The sequence below is a fragment of the Scyliorhinus torazame genome, chromosome 8, assembly GCF_047496885.1.
Source record: "Scyliorhinus torazame isolate Kashiwa2021f chromosome 8, sScyTor2.1, whole genome shotgun sequence".
Taxonomy (NCBI): domain Eukaryota; kingdom Metazoa; phylum Chordata; class Chondrichthyes; order Carcharhiniformes; family Scyliorhinidae; genus Scyliorhinus; species Scyliorhinus torazame.
In genome coordinates this window covers 96,187,833-96,200,668 of record NC_092714.1, presented here as the reverse complement: position 1 = coordinate 96,200,668, position 12,836 = coordinate 96,187,833, and the positions used below count along the sequence as shown (strand labels likewise).

Here is a 12,836-nt window from a genome sequence, read left to right as displayed (position 1 = left end):
TTTGGATCTTGCATGTCTCTCTTTTGAGGAGATCATGAATTGGATTCAATTTGAATTTGAATTAGTTTTTGGAGCAAGCAATGAGATGGACCACGGGCTTGCTCTGTCCACGCTGTGCATTGGCTTTGTAACTTTAAGAAGGAATAGAAATTTTAAACAAAGGCTGCTGCAAAAGACCAGCTAAAACACACACCACCATTTTTATTGCAGCTATCTAGGGCATTGGTGAAGCCACGCGGGGAGTATTTTTAAAAAGATTTAGAGCATCCAATTATTATTTTCCAATTAAGGGGCAATTTTAATGTGACCAATCCACCTTACCTGCACAAACTCCACAGTCAGTGACCCAGGGCCGGGATTGAACCCGGGTCCTCAGCGACGTATGCAGCAGTGCTAACCACTGTGCCACCATGCCGCACTACACGTGGAGTATTATTGTGTGCAGTTTTGGTGTCCTTATCTGAGGAAGGGTGTTCTTGCTGTGGAGGGAGTGCAGCGAAGGTTTACCAGTGTAGCACAATCAGTTATTCACGAGGCGAGAAGAGATTAAGTCAATCGAAGGCTTTATTAAGCAGACTTGTTCCCCAGCAGCTCAGTTACAGATTGCGGCTGCTGGGAGAACCCGGGTTCTTATACTCCGCCTTACTGGGTGGAGGCAGCAGGCGGCCGATCCAATCAGGACCCAGTGTCTGTCTACCAATAGCTTCTCGGCATCACAAGTACCGTACTACCCCTAATACATACCACCCACAGTCACCCCTTGTTAAAAAAGAACCCGGCGGGGTGGTGGGTCGCATGGTGGCAGGGGTTTACAAAGCTGGTACTGGAATTATCTTAACACAGTGCTATGCATCGATTTCAACGGTGAACTATTTACACTGCCACTTTACTGGGCTATTGAATTATTTACAGGTTTTGCTTGGTCACACGGATTCCACGAGTCGAGTGGGTGCCCTGGTCATCCTTGTCGATCGTCTCAGCCCTGGTGGTGGTGCAGGTGCTGGCTCGGGCACTGTCGTCTCTGGGAGCGTCGCGCTGTTTGTCCCTGTTTCACTACTGGGCGGGCACGGGAGGAGGACCGATCCACCCGGGAAGGGAGCGGCCATGGGGTATGCCGGCGGGAGGGAGGGGGTGATTGGTGTTGGGGGAGACCGTGTCCTGTCAGCCGTCGGTGTATGCCACGTAGGCGTATTGGGGGTTTGCATGGAGAAGATGAACCCGCTCGACCAACGGGTCCGATTTGTGCGCCCGCACATGCTTTCGGAGCAAGATGGGTCCTGGGGCTGCCAGCCAGGTCGGAAGTGACGTTCCGGAGAAGGACTTCCTAGGGAAGACCAAGAGGCGCTCGTGAGGCGTTTGATTAGTTGTGGTACACAGCAGCGACCGGATGGAGTGGAGGGCATCCGGGAGGACTTCCTGCCAACGGGAATCTGGGAGACCTCTGGACCGTAGGGCCAGTAGGACGGTCTTCCAGACCGTACCGTTCTCCCTCTCTACCTGACCGTGGACGGTCTTCCAGACCGTACCGTTCTCCCTCTCTACCTGACCGTGTCCCCGGGGGTTGTAACTGGTCGTCCTGCTTGAGGCAATGCCCTTGCTGAGCAGGAATTGATGCAGTTCGTCGCATGAAGGAGGACCCCCTATCGCTATGGATGTATGCGGGGAAACCGAACAGTGTAAAGATGGTGAAGAGGGCTTTATTGACCGTGGCCGCGGTCATGTTGGGACGGGATGGCGAAAGGGTAACGGGAGTATTCGTCCACCATATTTAGGAAGTACGTGTTGCGGTCGGTGGAGGGGAGGGGGCCTTTGAAATCCAGACTGAGGCGCTCAAAGGGTCGGGAAGCCTTTATCAGGTGCGCCCTATCTGGCCTGAAAAAGTGGGGCTTGCACTCTGCCCAGATTTGGCAGTTCCTGGTGGCTGTTCGGACCTCCTCAACAGAGTAGGGGAGGTTGTGGGTCTTCACAAAGTGGTAGAACCGAGTGACCCCCGGGTGGCAGAGGTCCTCGTGGAGGGCTTGGAGGCGGTCTACTTGTGCGTTGGCACATGAATAGGGCATCGGACGGCTCGTTCAGCTTTCCGGGACGGTACAAGATCTCATAGTTATAGGTGGAGAGCTCGATCCTCCACCTCAAGATCTTGCCGTTCTTGATTTTGCCCCGCTGTGCATTATCAAACATAAAGGCTACCGACCGTTGGTCAGTGAGGAGAGTGAATCTCCTGCCGGCTAAGTAATGCCTCCAATGTCGCCCAGCTTCCACGATGGCTTGGGCTTCCTTTTCCACTGAGGAGTGGCGGATTTCTGAAGCGTGGTGGGTCCGGGAGAAAAAGGCCACGGGTCTGCCCGCTTGGTTGAGAGTGGCCGCCAGAGCTACGTTGGATGCGTCGCTCTCGACTTGGAAGGGGAGGGACTCGTCGATTGCGTGCATCGTGGCCTTTGCGATATCCCCTTTGATGCGGCTGAAGGCCTGGCGGGTCTCAGTCGACAGGGGAAATGTCCGCGTAATGGGGGTCCCACTGGGCGTAATAAGAGAAGAAGCCCAGGCAGCGTTTCAGGGCTTTGGAGCAGTGGGGGAGGGGGAACTCCATAAGGGGGCGCATGCGTTCAGGGTCGGTGCCTATCACTCCATTACGCACCACGTAGCCAAGGATGGCGAGACGGTCTGTGCTAAACACACATTTTTCCTCGTTATAGGTGAGGTTCAGTGCGTTAGCGGTCTGGAGGAATTTGCGGAGGTTGGCGTTGTGGTCCTGCTGGTCATGGCCGCAGATGGTTACATTGTCGAGGTATGGGAACGTGGCCCACAAACCGTGCTGGTCAACCATTCGGTCCATCTCCCGTTGGAAGACCGAGACTCCGTTAGTGACACCAAATGGGACCCTTAAAAAGTGGTAGAGCCGCCCGTCTGCCTCGAAGGCCGTGTACTTGCGGTCGCTCGGGCGGATGGGGAGCTGATGGTATGCGGACTTAAGGTCCACGGTGGAAAAGACCTTGTATTGTGCAATCCGATTGACCATGTTGGATATGCGGGGGAGAGGGTACGCATCTAGCTGTGTGTACCTATTGATGGTTTGACTATAGTCTACGGCCATCCTCTGCTTCTCCCCGGTCTTCACAACTACCACCTGTGCTCTCCAGGGACTATTGTTGGCCTGGATTATGCCTTCCTTCAGCAACCGCTGGACTTCAGACCGGATAAACGTTCGGTCCTGGGCACTGTACCGTCTGCTCCTAGTGGCGACAGGTTTGCAATCCAGGGTGAGGTTCGCAAACAAGGAAGGCGGTTCAACCTTGAGGGTCGCGAGGCTGCAGATAGTGAGTGGGGGTATAGGGCCGCCGAATTGGAACGTTAAGCTCTGGAGGTTACATTGGAAATCTAACCCTTGGAGAGTGGGAGCATAGAGTTGGGGGAGGACATAAAGCCGATAATTCTTAAACTCTCTCCCATGCACTGTTAGGTTCGCGATGCAGAACCCTTTGATTTCTACGGAATGGGATCCCTCTGCCAGGAAAATCTTTTGGGTACTCGGATGGATTGAAAGAAAACAGCGTCTTACCGTATCCGGATGGATAAAACTTTCCGTGCTCCCAGAGTCGATCAGGAATGGCGTTTCGTACCCGTTAACACCGTCGTTGTTGCCGTTTGGAGCGTCCGGGGCCGCGACTGGTCCAGGGTCACCGAAGCCAGTCGTGGTTGCTGCATCGGGGCGTTTTCTTCAGACCCCGTGGAGCCGTCGATGCTGGGGTCCTTGGCTATCAGCCAAGATGGCGGCGTCCATGGATCGCACGCGGTCGGGGGCAGACAAAATGGCCGCGCCCATGGATTGCTCGTGTCCGGAGGGTCACAAGATGGCCGCGCCCATCCTCCCCGCGTGGAGTCCGGGACCCAAAATGGCGGCGCCCGTTGGCCGCACATGGATCGTTGGGGGGGGTTGAGTCTGCTGTCCCCGTTCTCCCCCGGAGATTGCGGCGACCCCCCGGGACTGGCACACCGCCGAATAGTGCCCCTTCTTGCCGCAACTTTTACAGATGGCCGAGAGGGCCGGGCAGCGCTGCCGGGGGTGTTTCGACTGCCCGCAAAAATAGCAGCGGTGCCCCCCCGGGTGGTCTGGTGCTCTGGCCGTGCAGGCTTGCAGGGGGATGGGGGGTGCCGGGGAGTCGGTCGCAGCGGGGGTCCACGGAGCCCAAGGGGCTGCCGCGCGGTCGGGGCCGTAAGCGCGGGCATTTTGTGAGGCCACATCGAGGGAGGCCGCAAGGGCCCGTGCCTCCGTGAGTCCTAGTGAGTCTCTCTCCAGCAGTCGCTGGCGGATTTGGGATGAGGTCATACCTGCCACAAAAGCATCCCTGATTAGGAGTTCCGTATGTTCGTTAGCCGTCACCGGTGGGAAGTTGCAGTTCCTTCCCAATATTAGCAGCGCGCTGTAGAACTCGTCCAGCGATTCTCCGGGGATTTGCCATCTCATCGCGAGTTGGTGGCGTGCGTAGACTTGGTTTACGGGCCGAATGTAGACTCCTTTCAGCATGGTGAGCGCCGTCGGGAAATCCTCCGCGTCTTCGATGAGCATGTAGATCTCTGGACTCACACTGGAATGCAGGACCTGCATTTTCTGGTCTTCTGTGATCCGGCCGGGGGCCGTTCGGAGGTATCCCTCGAAGCACGCTAGCCAGTGTTTAAATACGGCCGCTGAGTTTGCTGCATGGGGGCTGATTCGCAGACACTCCAGGGGCGATCCGGAGCTCCATAGTCTTTTTAAGTCTGCTTAATAAATTGTAGCACAATCAATTACTCATGAGGCGAGAAGAGATGAAGCCAATCGAAGGCTTTATTAAGCAGACTTGTTCCCCAGCAGCTCATTTACAGAATGCGGCTGCTGGGAGAACCCGGGTTCCTATACTCCGCCTTACTGGGTGGAGCCAACAGGCGGCCGATCCAATCAGGACCCAGTGTCTGTCCACCAATAGCCTCTCGGCATCACAGGTACCGTACTACCCCTAATACATACCACCACAACCAGGTTGATTCCTGGGATAGCGCGACTGTCATATGAGGGGAGACTAAATCAGTTAGGATTATATTCATTGGAGTTTAAAACACTGAGAGGGGATCTCATAGGAACTTTTAAAATTCTATCAGGATTAGGCAGGGTACATTCAGAAAGAATGTTCCAGATGGTGGGGGAGTTCAGAACTAGGGGTCATAGTTTGTGGATAAGGGGTAAACCTTTTAGGACTGACGTGAGGAGAAATTTATTCACCCAGAGAGTGGTGAATCTGCGGAATTTGCTACCACAGAAAGCAGTTGATGTCAAAACATTGTGTAATTTCAAGAAGGTATTAGGTACAGTTCTTGGGGCTAAAGGGATCAAGAGATATAGGGGGAAGGTGGTATCAGGGTATTGAACTCAGCCATGATCATAATGAATGGCTGAGCAGACTCGAAGGGCCGAATGGCCTCCTCCTGCTGATATTATCCATGTATATTAATGAAAAGAAAGTGGCAATTTACCTGTGATCCTTTGTTGTCATTAAAGGTATTTTATCTTTATATTATTGTAAAATATGCAGAGTTAAATAGGGTTTAAAATTCATCTTGATGTAGAATAGTATTGGATATATAAAGGAGATGTTTTTATGGATTTTAAGTGAGGTTATACAAAATGCCAAAGAGTCTCAAATAAATTGAATAATCACTTAGTAAAGTATTGTATAGCTTTTCTATAGCTGTCAGAAATAATTAATGCTGCAAACCATGCTAAAGCACTGCAGAGTATGCCCTGATCTCTATTTTTCCCTTGTTTTTCTCTTCAGACATTGACTGAACCTGCTGCATTTGCAGATGAAACAAGCTGCCAGTGCAAAGCCCCTCATGAAAGATTGACGATTGTTCAGGCCCGTTTTGGAACACCAAGTTAGTCTTTGATTTCTTAACATATAAATTGCTTCTTTTTATACTTGCAACATTTTCAAGGAGGATATGCCAATACAAATGAGCCTGAACAAATCCATGAAGTCCATGAAGTCCATAATCATTCTGAAGAGCAAGATGCCACCGGCTTCTTTTCTCCGCTTACCAACTAACTCCTTAAACCCTTCTTCCCACCAAATATTCACACTCGCTTCCAGCAACAGTGTGAGGACTTCATGCAGTCTTTTGCCTTACGATAGTGGGACCTCATTTTCTTCCCAAATGCCTAGGCCTGAAGGTCAACAGGAGGCCTGGACCTCATTAACAGTCAGGCATCAGGCCTCCCACCGGTCAGCTTCCCATTAGTTAAAATCTATCCCCATGTTTGAATCTCTCCAATCAGGGTTTGTGCACTCCCAAGGCACGGAAGGGGATCGAATAAAAGTCACAAATGATACTTTCTTTGACCGTGACCATGGTGCATTTTCTGATCTCTTCCTCCTTGACCACTCATTCACGTTGTTGACCGCACCATCATCCTCGAAAGCTCCTTCCCCACTGTCCAGCTCTGTGGGGCTGCTGTTAGTTGGTTTACACTTACCATCCAGCCACAGCTAGAACATTGGCAGCAATGACTTATCTTCCTCCTCCCACCCAAGCATTGTTAATTCTGGCGAATCTGAGAATCACTTTTCTCCTTTGACTACACGCTGCCTTTTGATGATATATGTCAGCATCCACGTGTACACTGATGACACCCAGCTCTCCCTCTCCACCACATGTTTTGCTGTTGTAGAACTTGCTCCATTTTCAACAGGATCATAACCAGGAGGTTCCACCATGGATAGGTGATCCAATCCACCAGGTTATTGACTGGGTGGTGAAAGGAGAAATTGCCCCAAAGCAGCTTTGTACAATGTTTCCTCATGGAGTAAAGCAAACTTCCAGCTGTCCGTTGTTGCAAGTAACACCAATTCCAATTATAGCAGAATTCATTATATCAAATTACCATATTGCTACACACAGTGAAAATGTAATAAAACAAGTTCTTCCAATGGCTCAATTGATATATGTATTTACCGGTATTCAACCAGACTCTGCAGACTAGAAATCCTAGGTTCTGTATTGAGTTAACCATGGGCAAGGTGTGAAAAGGTGCTGTGACTGGGTTTAGTATTTCTGGGCTAGGACAAGAAATGGTTTTGAAAAATCAAATATCCTTTATTGCTGACCAGTAATGCCAGTTGCGAAAGACTGGGTGACATCTTCTGTTCTTGCTGGTGGTGAGCTTGGAGGCACGAAGGGCAGGTAATTAGGTGGTACGGCAGAGCACCACAGTGAATCCCGCCACCTTCTAGCTCCCAGCAGAATTAAATTCTGGCTGGGAAGGTCCATGGCCAGCTGTTCCACTCCCATGCCAATTAATGATCACTTAAGGACCTCAACCCACCGCCATTGGTATTAATCCAGCTGGCGATGGGTCCATAGCCATGAGCTGCAGAGAAAATCGTCTGACCAGCCTGTCAAACTCCAGGGGGTGGGTGGGAGTTGGGGGGGGTGGGGGGTCCCTCCATCAAAGACATTCAGTGTTTGATTGTGGGACTTGACATTGGGAAGGGCGGAGCTTGATGTGTGCTATCTGCCCCTGCCCTTGCTCCCGATCCCCTTGCACCTATTTCCCCATGATCCCCCACCCCCGTAAAAACCCCCCTCCCAGCCCACCCAGATTACGTACCCGCGGCTTAGGTTGGTTTAGTGGTATAACGAAAGTATAACGAAAACGATTTATTGTTAAAGCAAACTATTTACAGGTCACAATCCAGGTCCCAGCCGGGACCTCTCTTCCTCGGCTCCTATCTTTTAAAATTTGTTCATGGGTGTAGGCATCGCCGGCTGTCCCAGCCCTTGAAGTGACAGTTAAGAGTCAACCACACATTGCTGTGGGTCTGGAGTCACATATAGGCCAGACCATGTAAGGCTGGCAGATTTCCTTCCCTAAAGGACATCTGCGTGGGTTTTCTCCGGGTGCTCCGGTTTCCTCCCACAGTCCAAAGACGTGCAGGTTAGGTGGATTGGCCATGCTAAATTGCCCTTAGTGACCAAAAAAGTTAAGTGGGGGTTACGGGGATAGGGTAGATATGTGGACTTGAGTATTGTGCTCTTTGTAAGGGCCGGTGCAGACTCGATGTGCCAAATGGCCTCACTGTAAATTCTATGTTCTAGTGAACCAAATGGGTTTTTACGACAATCGACAATGGTTTCATGGTCATCATTAGAGCTTTAATTCCAGGACTTCCCGTGGTAGCACTGGAGTGAGTGGTCGCTCACAGGGCAACTGTGGCTTGAAGGCATTGGTTTGAACTCTTTTTACCCAAAAGTGGGATAATTTCGACAGCGCAGTGTAGCTGAAGGTGTGGAGGAGAAGTTCCCCCCCCCATGAGTAGCATGTCTGCTGGTTATCAAACCCGGCAGAAAAAGGTTTAAGACCTGGCCAATGAACTGGAAGAGACCTGTGGCACAGTAGCAATTGGGAAGATTGTGAATGGGGAAGGGTTGTCGCAAGTTGGAAAACTCCAGATGGAGCAGTTGAATGCGTTCATTAGAGAGGGGTTCCGCCAGCAGCGAAACGAGATGCATGAGGATCGGTCGAAGACCATCGAGGCACCAGTTTAATCCCTGAAAGGATCGATGGAGAGAGTCGAGAAATGTCTGGAGGCACAGGGGTTGCAGATCTGGGAGATGGAGAAGATGGGGCGGGATTCTCCGACCCCCTGCCGGGTCGGAGAATCGCCGGGGGGGCGGTGTGAATCCCACTCCCGCCGGCTGCCGAATCCTCCGGCGCCGGGGTTTTGGCGGGGGCGGGGAATCGTGCCAGTCGGGGGCCGTTGGCAGCGGCCCCCCGGCGATTCTCCGGCCCACGATGGGCCGAGTGGCCGCCCGTTTTCGGCCGGTCCCCCCGGCGTAAATCACAACAGGTCCTTACCAGCGGAACCTGGCTCCACGGGCGGCCTGCAGAGTCCTGGGGGGGGCGCGGGGGGGGGGGGGGGGGGGGGGGGGGGGGGGGGGGATCTGGCCCTGGGGGGTGCCCCAACGGTGGCCTGGCCCGCGATCGGGGCCCACCGATCCGCGGGCAGGCCTGTGCCGTGGGGGCATTCTTTCTCTCCGCAACGGCCGCTGTCAACCTCCGCCATGGCCGGTGCGGAGAAGAACCCGCCTGCGCCTGCGCTGGGATGAGGCCAGCACATTCTGGTGCTCCCGTGCATGCGCCAACTCGCGCTGGCTGATGGAGGCCCTTCGGTGCCGGTTGGCGTGGCGCCAAGCCCCTTCCGTGCCGGCTGGCGCGGCGCCAAACACTCCGGTGCCGGCCTAGCCCCTGAAGGTGCGGAGGATTCCACACCTTCGGGGTGGACCGACGGCGGAGTGGTTCATGCCACTCCTCGGCGCCGGAGTGGCATGCTCCGCCGGTTCACGGAGAATCCCGCTCCTATCCGACCACAGTGATCGGGTGGTGGCGTTGGAGGCGGAGGTGGGCTCCTGGAGGATTTTTGCAAGTCACTCAGGGCAAAGGTAGAGGAGCAGGAGAACAGATCCAAAAGGCTCAACCTTTGTATCATTGCCTGAGGGTGTGGAAGGCACAAGTGCTACGAGATATGTCTCAAGGATGCTGGCAGGGCTGGTGGTGGAGGGTGTGCTGCACAAGGCCCCAGAGGTGGACAGGGCGCACAGGTTCCTGAGGCCAGAAGCCAAGAATGGAAGAGCCGCCATGGGCTGTGATTGTGAGGCTCCGTAAGTTTGTGGAGAAGGAGAAGATCCTGCTGTGGGCCAGGGAGAAGCGGAACTGCGAATGGGAGGGGAACTGGGTCCAAATCTGGGTCCAAATCTATCAGGACATAGGAGCAGAGCTGCCGAAAAGGCATGCCCGGTTCAACAAGGCCAAAGCAGTTCAATACGAAGGCAGATCCGGTTTGAGATACTGTACCCGGCACAACTATGGCTTACTTTTAAAGGCCAAGAATACTATTTTGAAACCCTAGAGGAGGTCAATGACTTCATCAGAGACTGTAAACTGGGGGAGATCTGAATGTTGATGGGAGACAGAGGAGTTGGAACAACAGAGATCAGAAGATGCGGGTAATGTGGGGGTTGGATGGGGTGATTTTTGGGGTGATTTGGTTTTTTGGGTGGGGTGATTTTGCCGTTGTGATTGTTCGTTAAGGGGCAACAAGTATGTAAGGCAGCCACCGATTTCACCCCCCCCCACCCCCCCCCCCCCCCCCCCCCCTGCCATTTCTGGTGTTTTCTTTTGGAGGGGTTGCAATTTGTGCTAGTTTGTCCCCCTTTTCACCCCCTCCCCCCGCTCCCCACTCTCAGAACCCACCCCCAACGATGAACAATTCCTCAAACATGGTCATGAACAGTCCTCACCACATCTCAAAGCCCTCTACTGATCCCTTGAATTCGAACTTGATCTTTTCCAGCCGGAGAAAGTTCTCCAGGTCCCCCAGCCAGGCTACCAGTCCCGGTGGCGTTGTCGACCACCATTCCAACAGATTCCTTCGCCGGGCAACAAGAGAGGCGAAGACCACAATTTCGGCCTTCCTCCCCTCCATCAGTTCCGGCAATGCCGATACCCCAAAAATCGCTACCATAGGGTCCGGCCTGGCCTCTAATCTCACAATCTTTGATAAGGTCCCAAACATCCCCTCCCAGTCTCTTCAACTTCTCACAGCCCCAGAACGTATGCACGTAATTTGCTGGTCCTCGCCCACACTCATCTGCCACACCCTGGAAGAACCCACTCATCCTTGCCCGAGTCATATGCACCCTGTGCACCATCTTAAAGTGAATCAAACTCATCCTCGTGCACGAGGTCGAATTCACCCTGCGCATCGCATCCTATCCCACACCTCGCCCCAGCTCCTCCTCCCATTTCATCTTAATCCTCACCACCTGCGCTCCCCCATGCTCCCCCAGCTGCTCATATATATCCTCAAACCCTACCCTCCCCTTCCACATCTGGGAGCAGCAACTGTTCCAACAGGGTATACTCCAGCAGCTTGGGAAACCCTCTCCTTTCCTTCTGCGCCAAGTCCCTCACTTGCATATACCTGAACTCGCTTCCCTTCAGCAGTTCCACCATCTCCCGCAACTCTTCCAGACTTGCAAACCTCTCCTCCAGATATAAATCCCTCACCCTCACCAGCTCCACCTCTCTCCACCTTCTATACATGCCATCCATCTCCCCTGCTTAGAATACATTAAAACAAAGATTTAATTTCAGATTTTTATTGAATTAAAATTTTGTCATCTGCCATGATGGGATTTGGACCTGGGTCCCCAGAGCTTTACCCTGGCCTCTGGGCCAGCTTTTATGTCCGTAATCAATTACCCCACTGAGGGGCCCCTGTCTCTCAGCGGGGAAGTTTGTATTCCACGAGGCTTACGGGGAGGCTAATCGGGCCCTCCCTGTAGGGCTCGTGCGGGTTGTAACAATCAGGGACTCCAGTGCCGTGTCTTTCTGGCAGCAGCATTGCCTCTTTAGAGGTACTACTGAGCACAAGAGGCCAGCTGCTCTCGGGAGGTGAGACCTCTGCCTCCAGGGTCTTGATTCCACGAGAAGGCCCACCATTGGCCTCACCCCTGATTGGCGTGTGGTGCAGTGGGTCTTTCCGAAGGAGACACTGTGGTCTTTCATCAGCCATATAGCCGGCAGGTGAGACACCTGATGTCTCAACAAGATTCTGCCCTGTATGTGTGGACCTTAGTTGAGGACAGATTTAGGTCTGTCTATGGTGAAATCTACAATTGGATAACTTTACCTCAGGAGGCAATAACAATGCAACAGTGGCAGACCGCCCGCGCCAACATCTCCTGAGCCCTTTGGAGGAGATGGCACTGCCTATGATCAAACTGGCAGTGACTGTGGTTGTTGCGACTGTCATCATCGAAAACATCCAGGGTGGTGGCATGATTCTGCCTTATGCTCCTTCTTAAATCTCATCCTGCTATCTGGCATGAAGCACAAGTTGCAGATGGCGTGATCATGGGCTTCTTACTTTCCACCCCACCCACCCACCCACCCCTTCCCTCACCTCAACACTTTTCTTCTGAGTTTCTGCTTTCACATAGCCAAGAGCTGCCAGCTGACCAGTCAGTGCAGCTTCACCATGGAGCAAAGGCAAACATCTGATGAAAAAACACCATCATGTGAACTGCCAGTTATAACCACCAGCTCAGATGCCTGACACAGCGGGTACCTTGAGAGATGTAGAGAGGTGGCATCTACATGTGGTGAGTCACAAGGCATTCTCTGCCAGCCCGGGGGAAAAGGAAAGATTTTGTGCCAGCTCTCCGGAGGTTGAGGCCGCACACAAATCCTGCTGCAGGGGACTCAGATGAGGACTTTGATGGGGCAGCATATTAGAGAAGACTGATGGGCATGCACACAGATATACTTGGTATACTGGCAGGCCAACAGAAAGCCCTTGTCATGGAGGAGTTTGGCTCTAACATGACTCAGGGTGTGGTGCAGAACTTGGAGCCCATCCTTTCCAGTGTGGAACTGATGGCCAAATCCATATCAGCACTTGTGGGCGCAGCCTGATGCTGCGTCCATTGCAGCACGAGTGGACCCTGCCCAGAGTCTGAGAGGCAGATTGTACTCATATGCAATATGACCTGGACAACATTCAGGCTCAGGCTGACAATTGGCAAGTTACATTTGCATCACCCAAGTGCCAGGCAATGACCATCTCCTACAAGAATCTTTCCATCTCCCCTTGACATTCAGTGGCATTACCATCACTGGAGTCCCCATGAACAACAAACTGGGGAGTTACCACTGACCAGAAACTGAACTGGACAAGCCATATAAATACTGTGGCTACCAGAGCAGGTCAGAGACTCAGAATCCTGCAGCGAGTAACCCG

At 52.9% G+C, this 12,836-nt stretch overlaps 1 protein-coding gene across 3 annotated transcripts in view; it reads left to right on the top strand.

The window, feature by feature from the left end:
• Positions 1-12,836, top strand: part of pcyt1ba (phosphate cytidylyltransferase 1B, choline a) — a 152,808-nt gene that overhangs the window by 86,746 nt on the left and 53,226 nt on the right. For all 3 annotated transcript variants that reach the window (XM_072513951.1, XM_072513952.1, XM_072513950.1), the window contains exon 2: positions 5,811-5,910. In XM_072513951.1, coding sequence (XP_072370052.1) covers positions 5,811-5,910 — 100 coding nt within the window. The remainder of the gene's footprint in view (positions 1-5,810; positions 5,911-12,836) is intronic.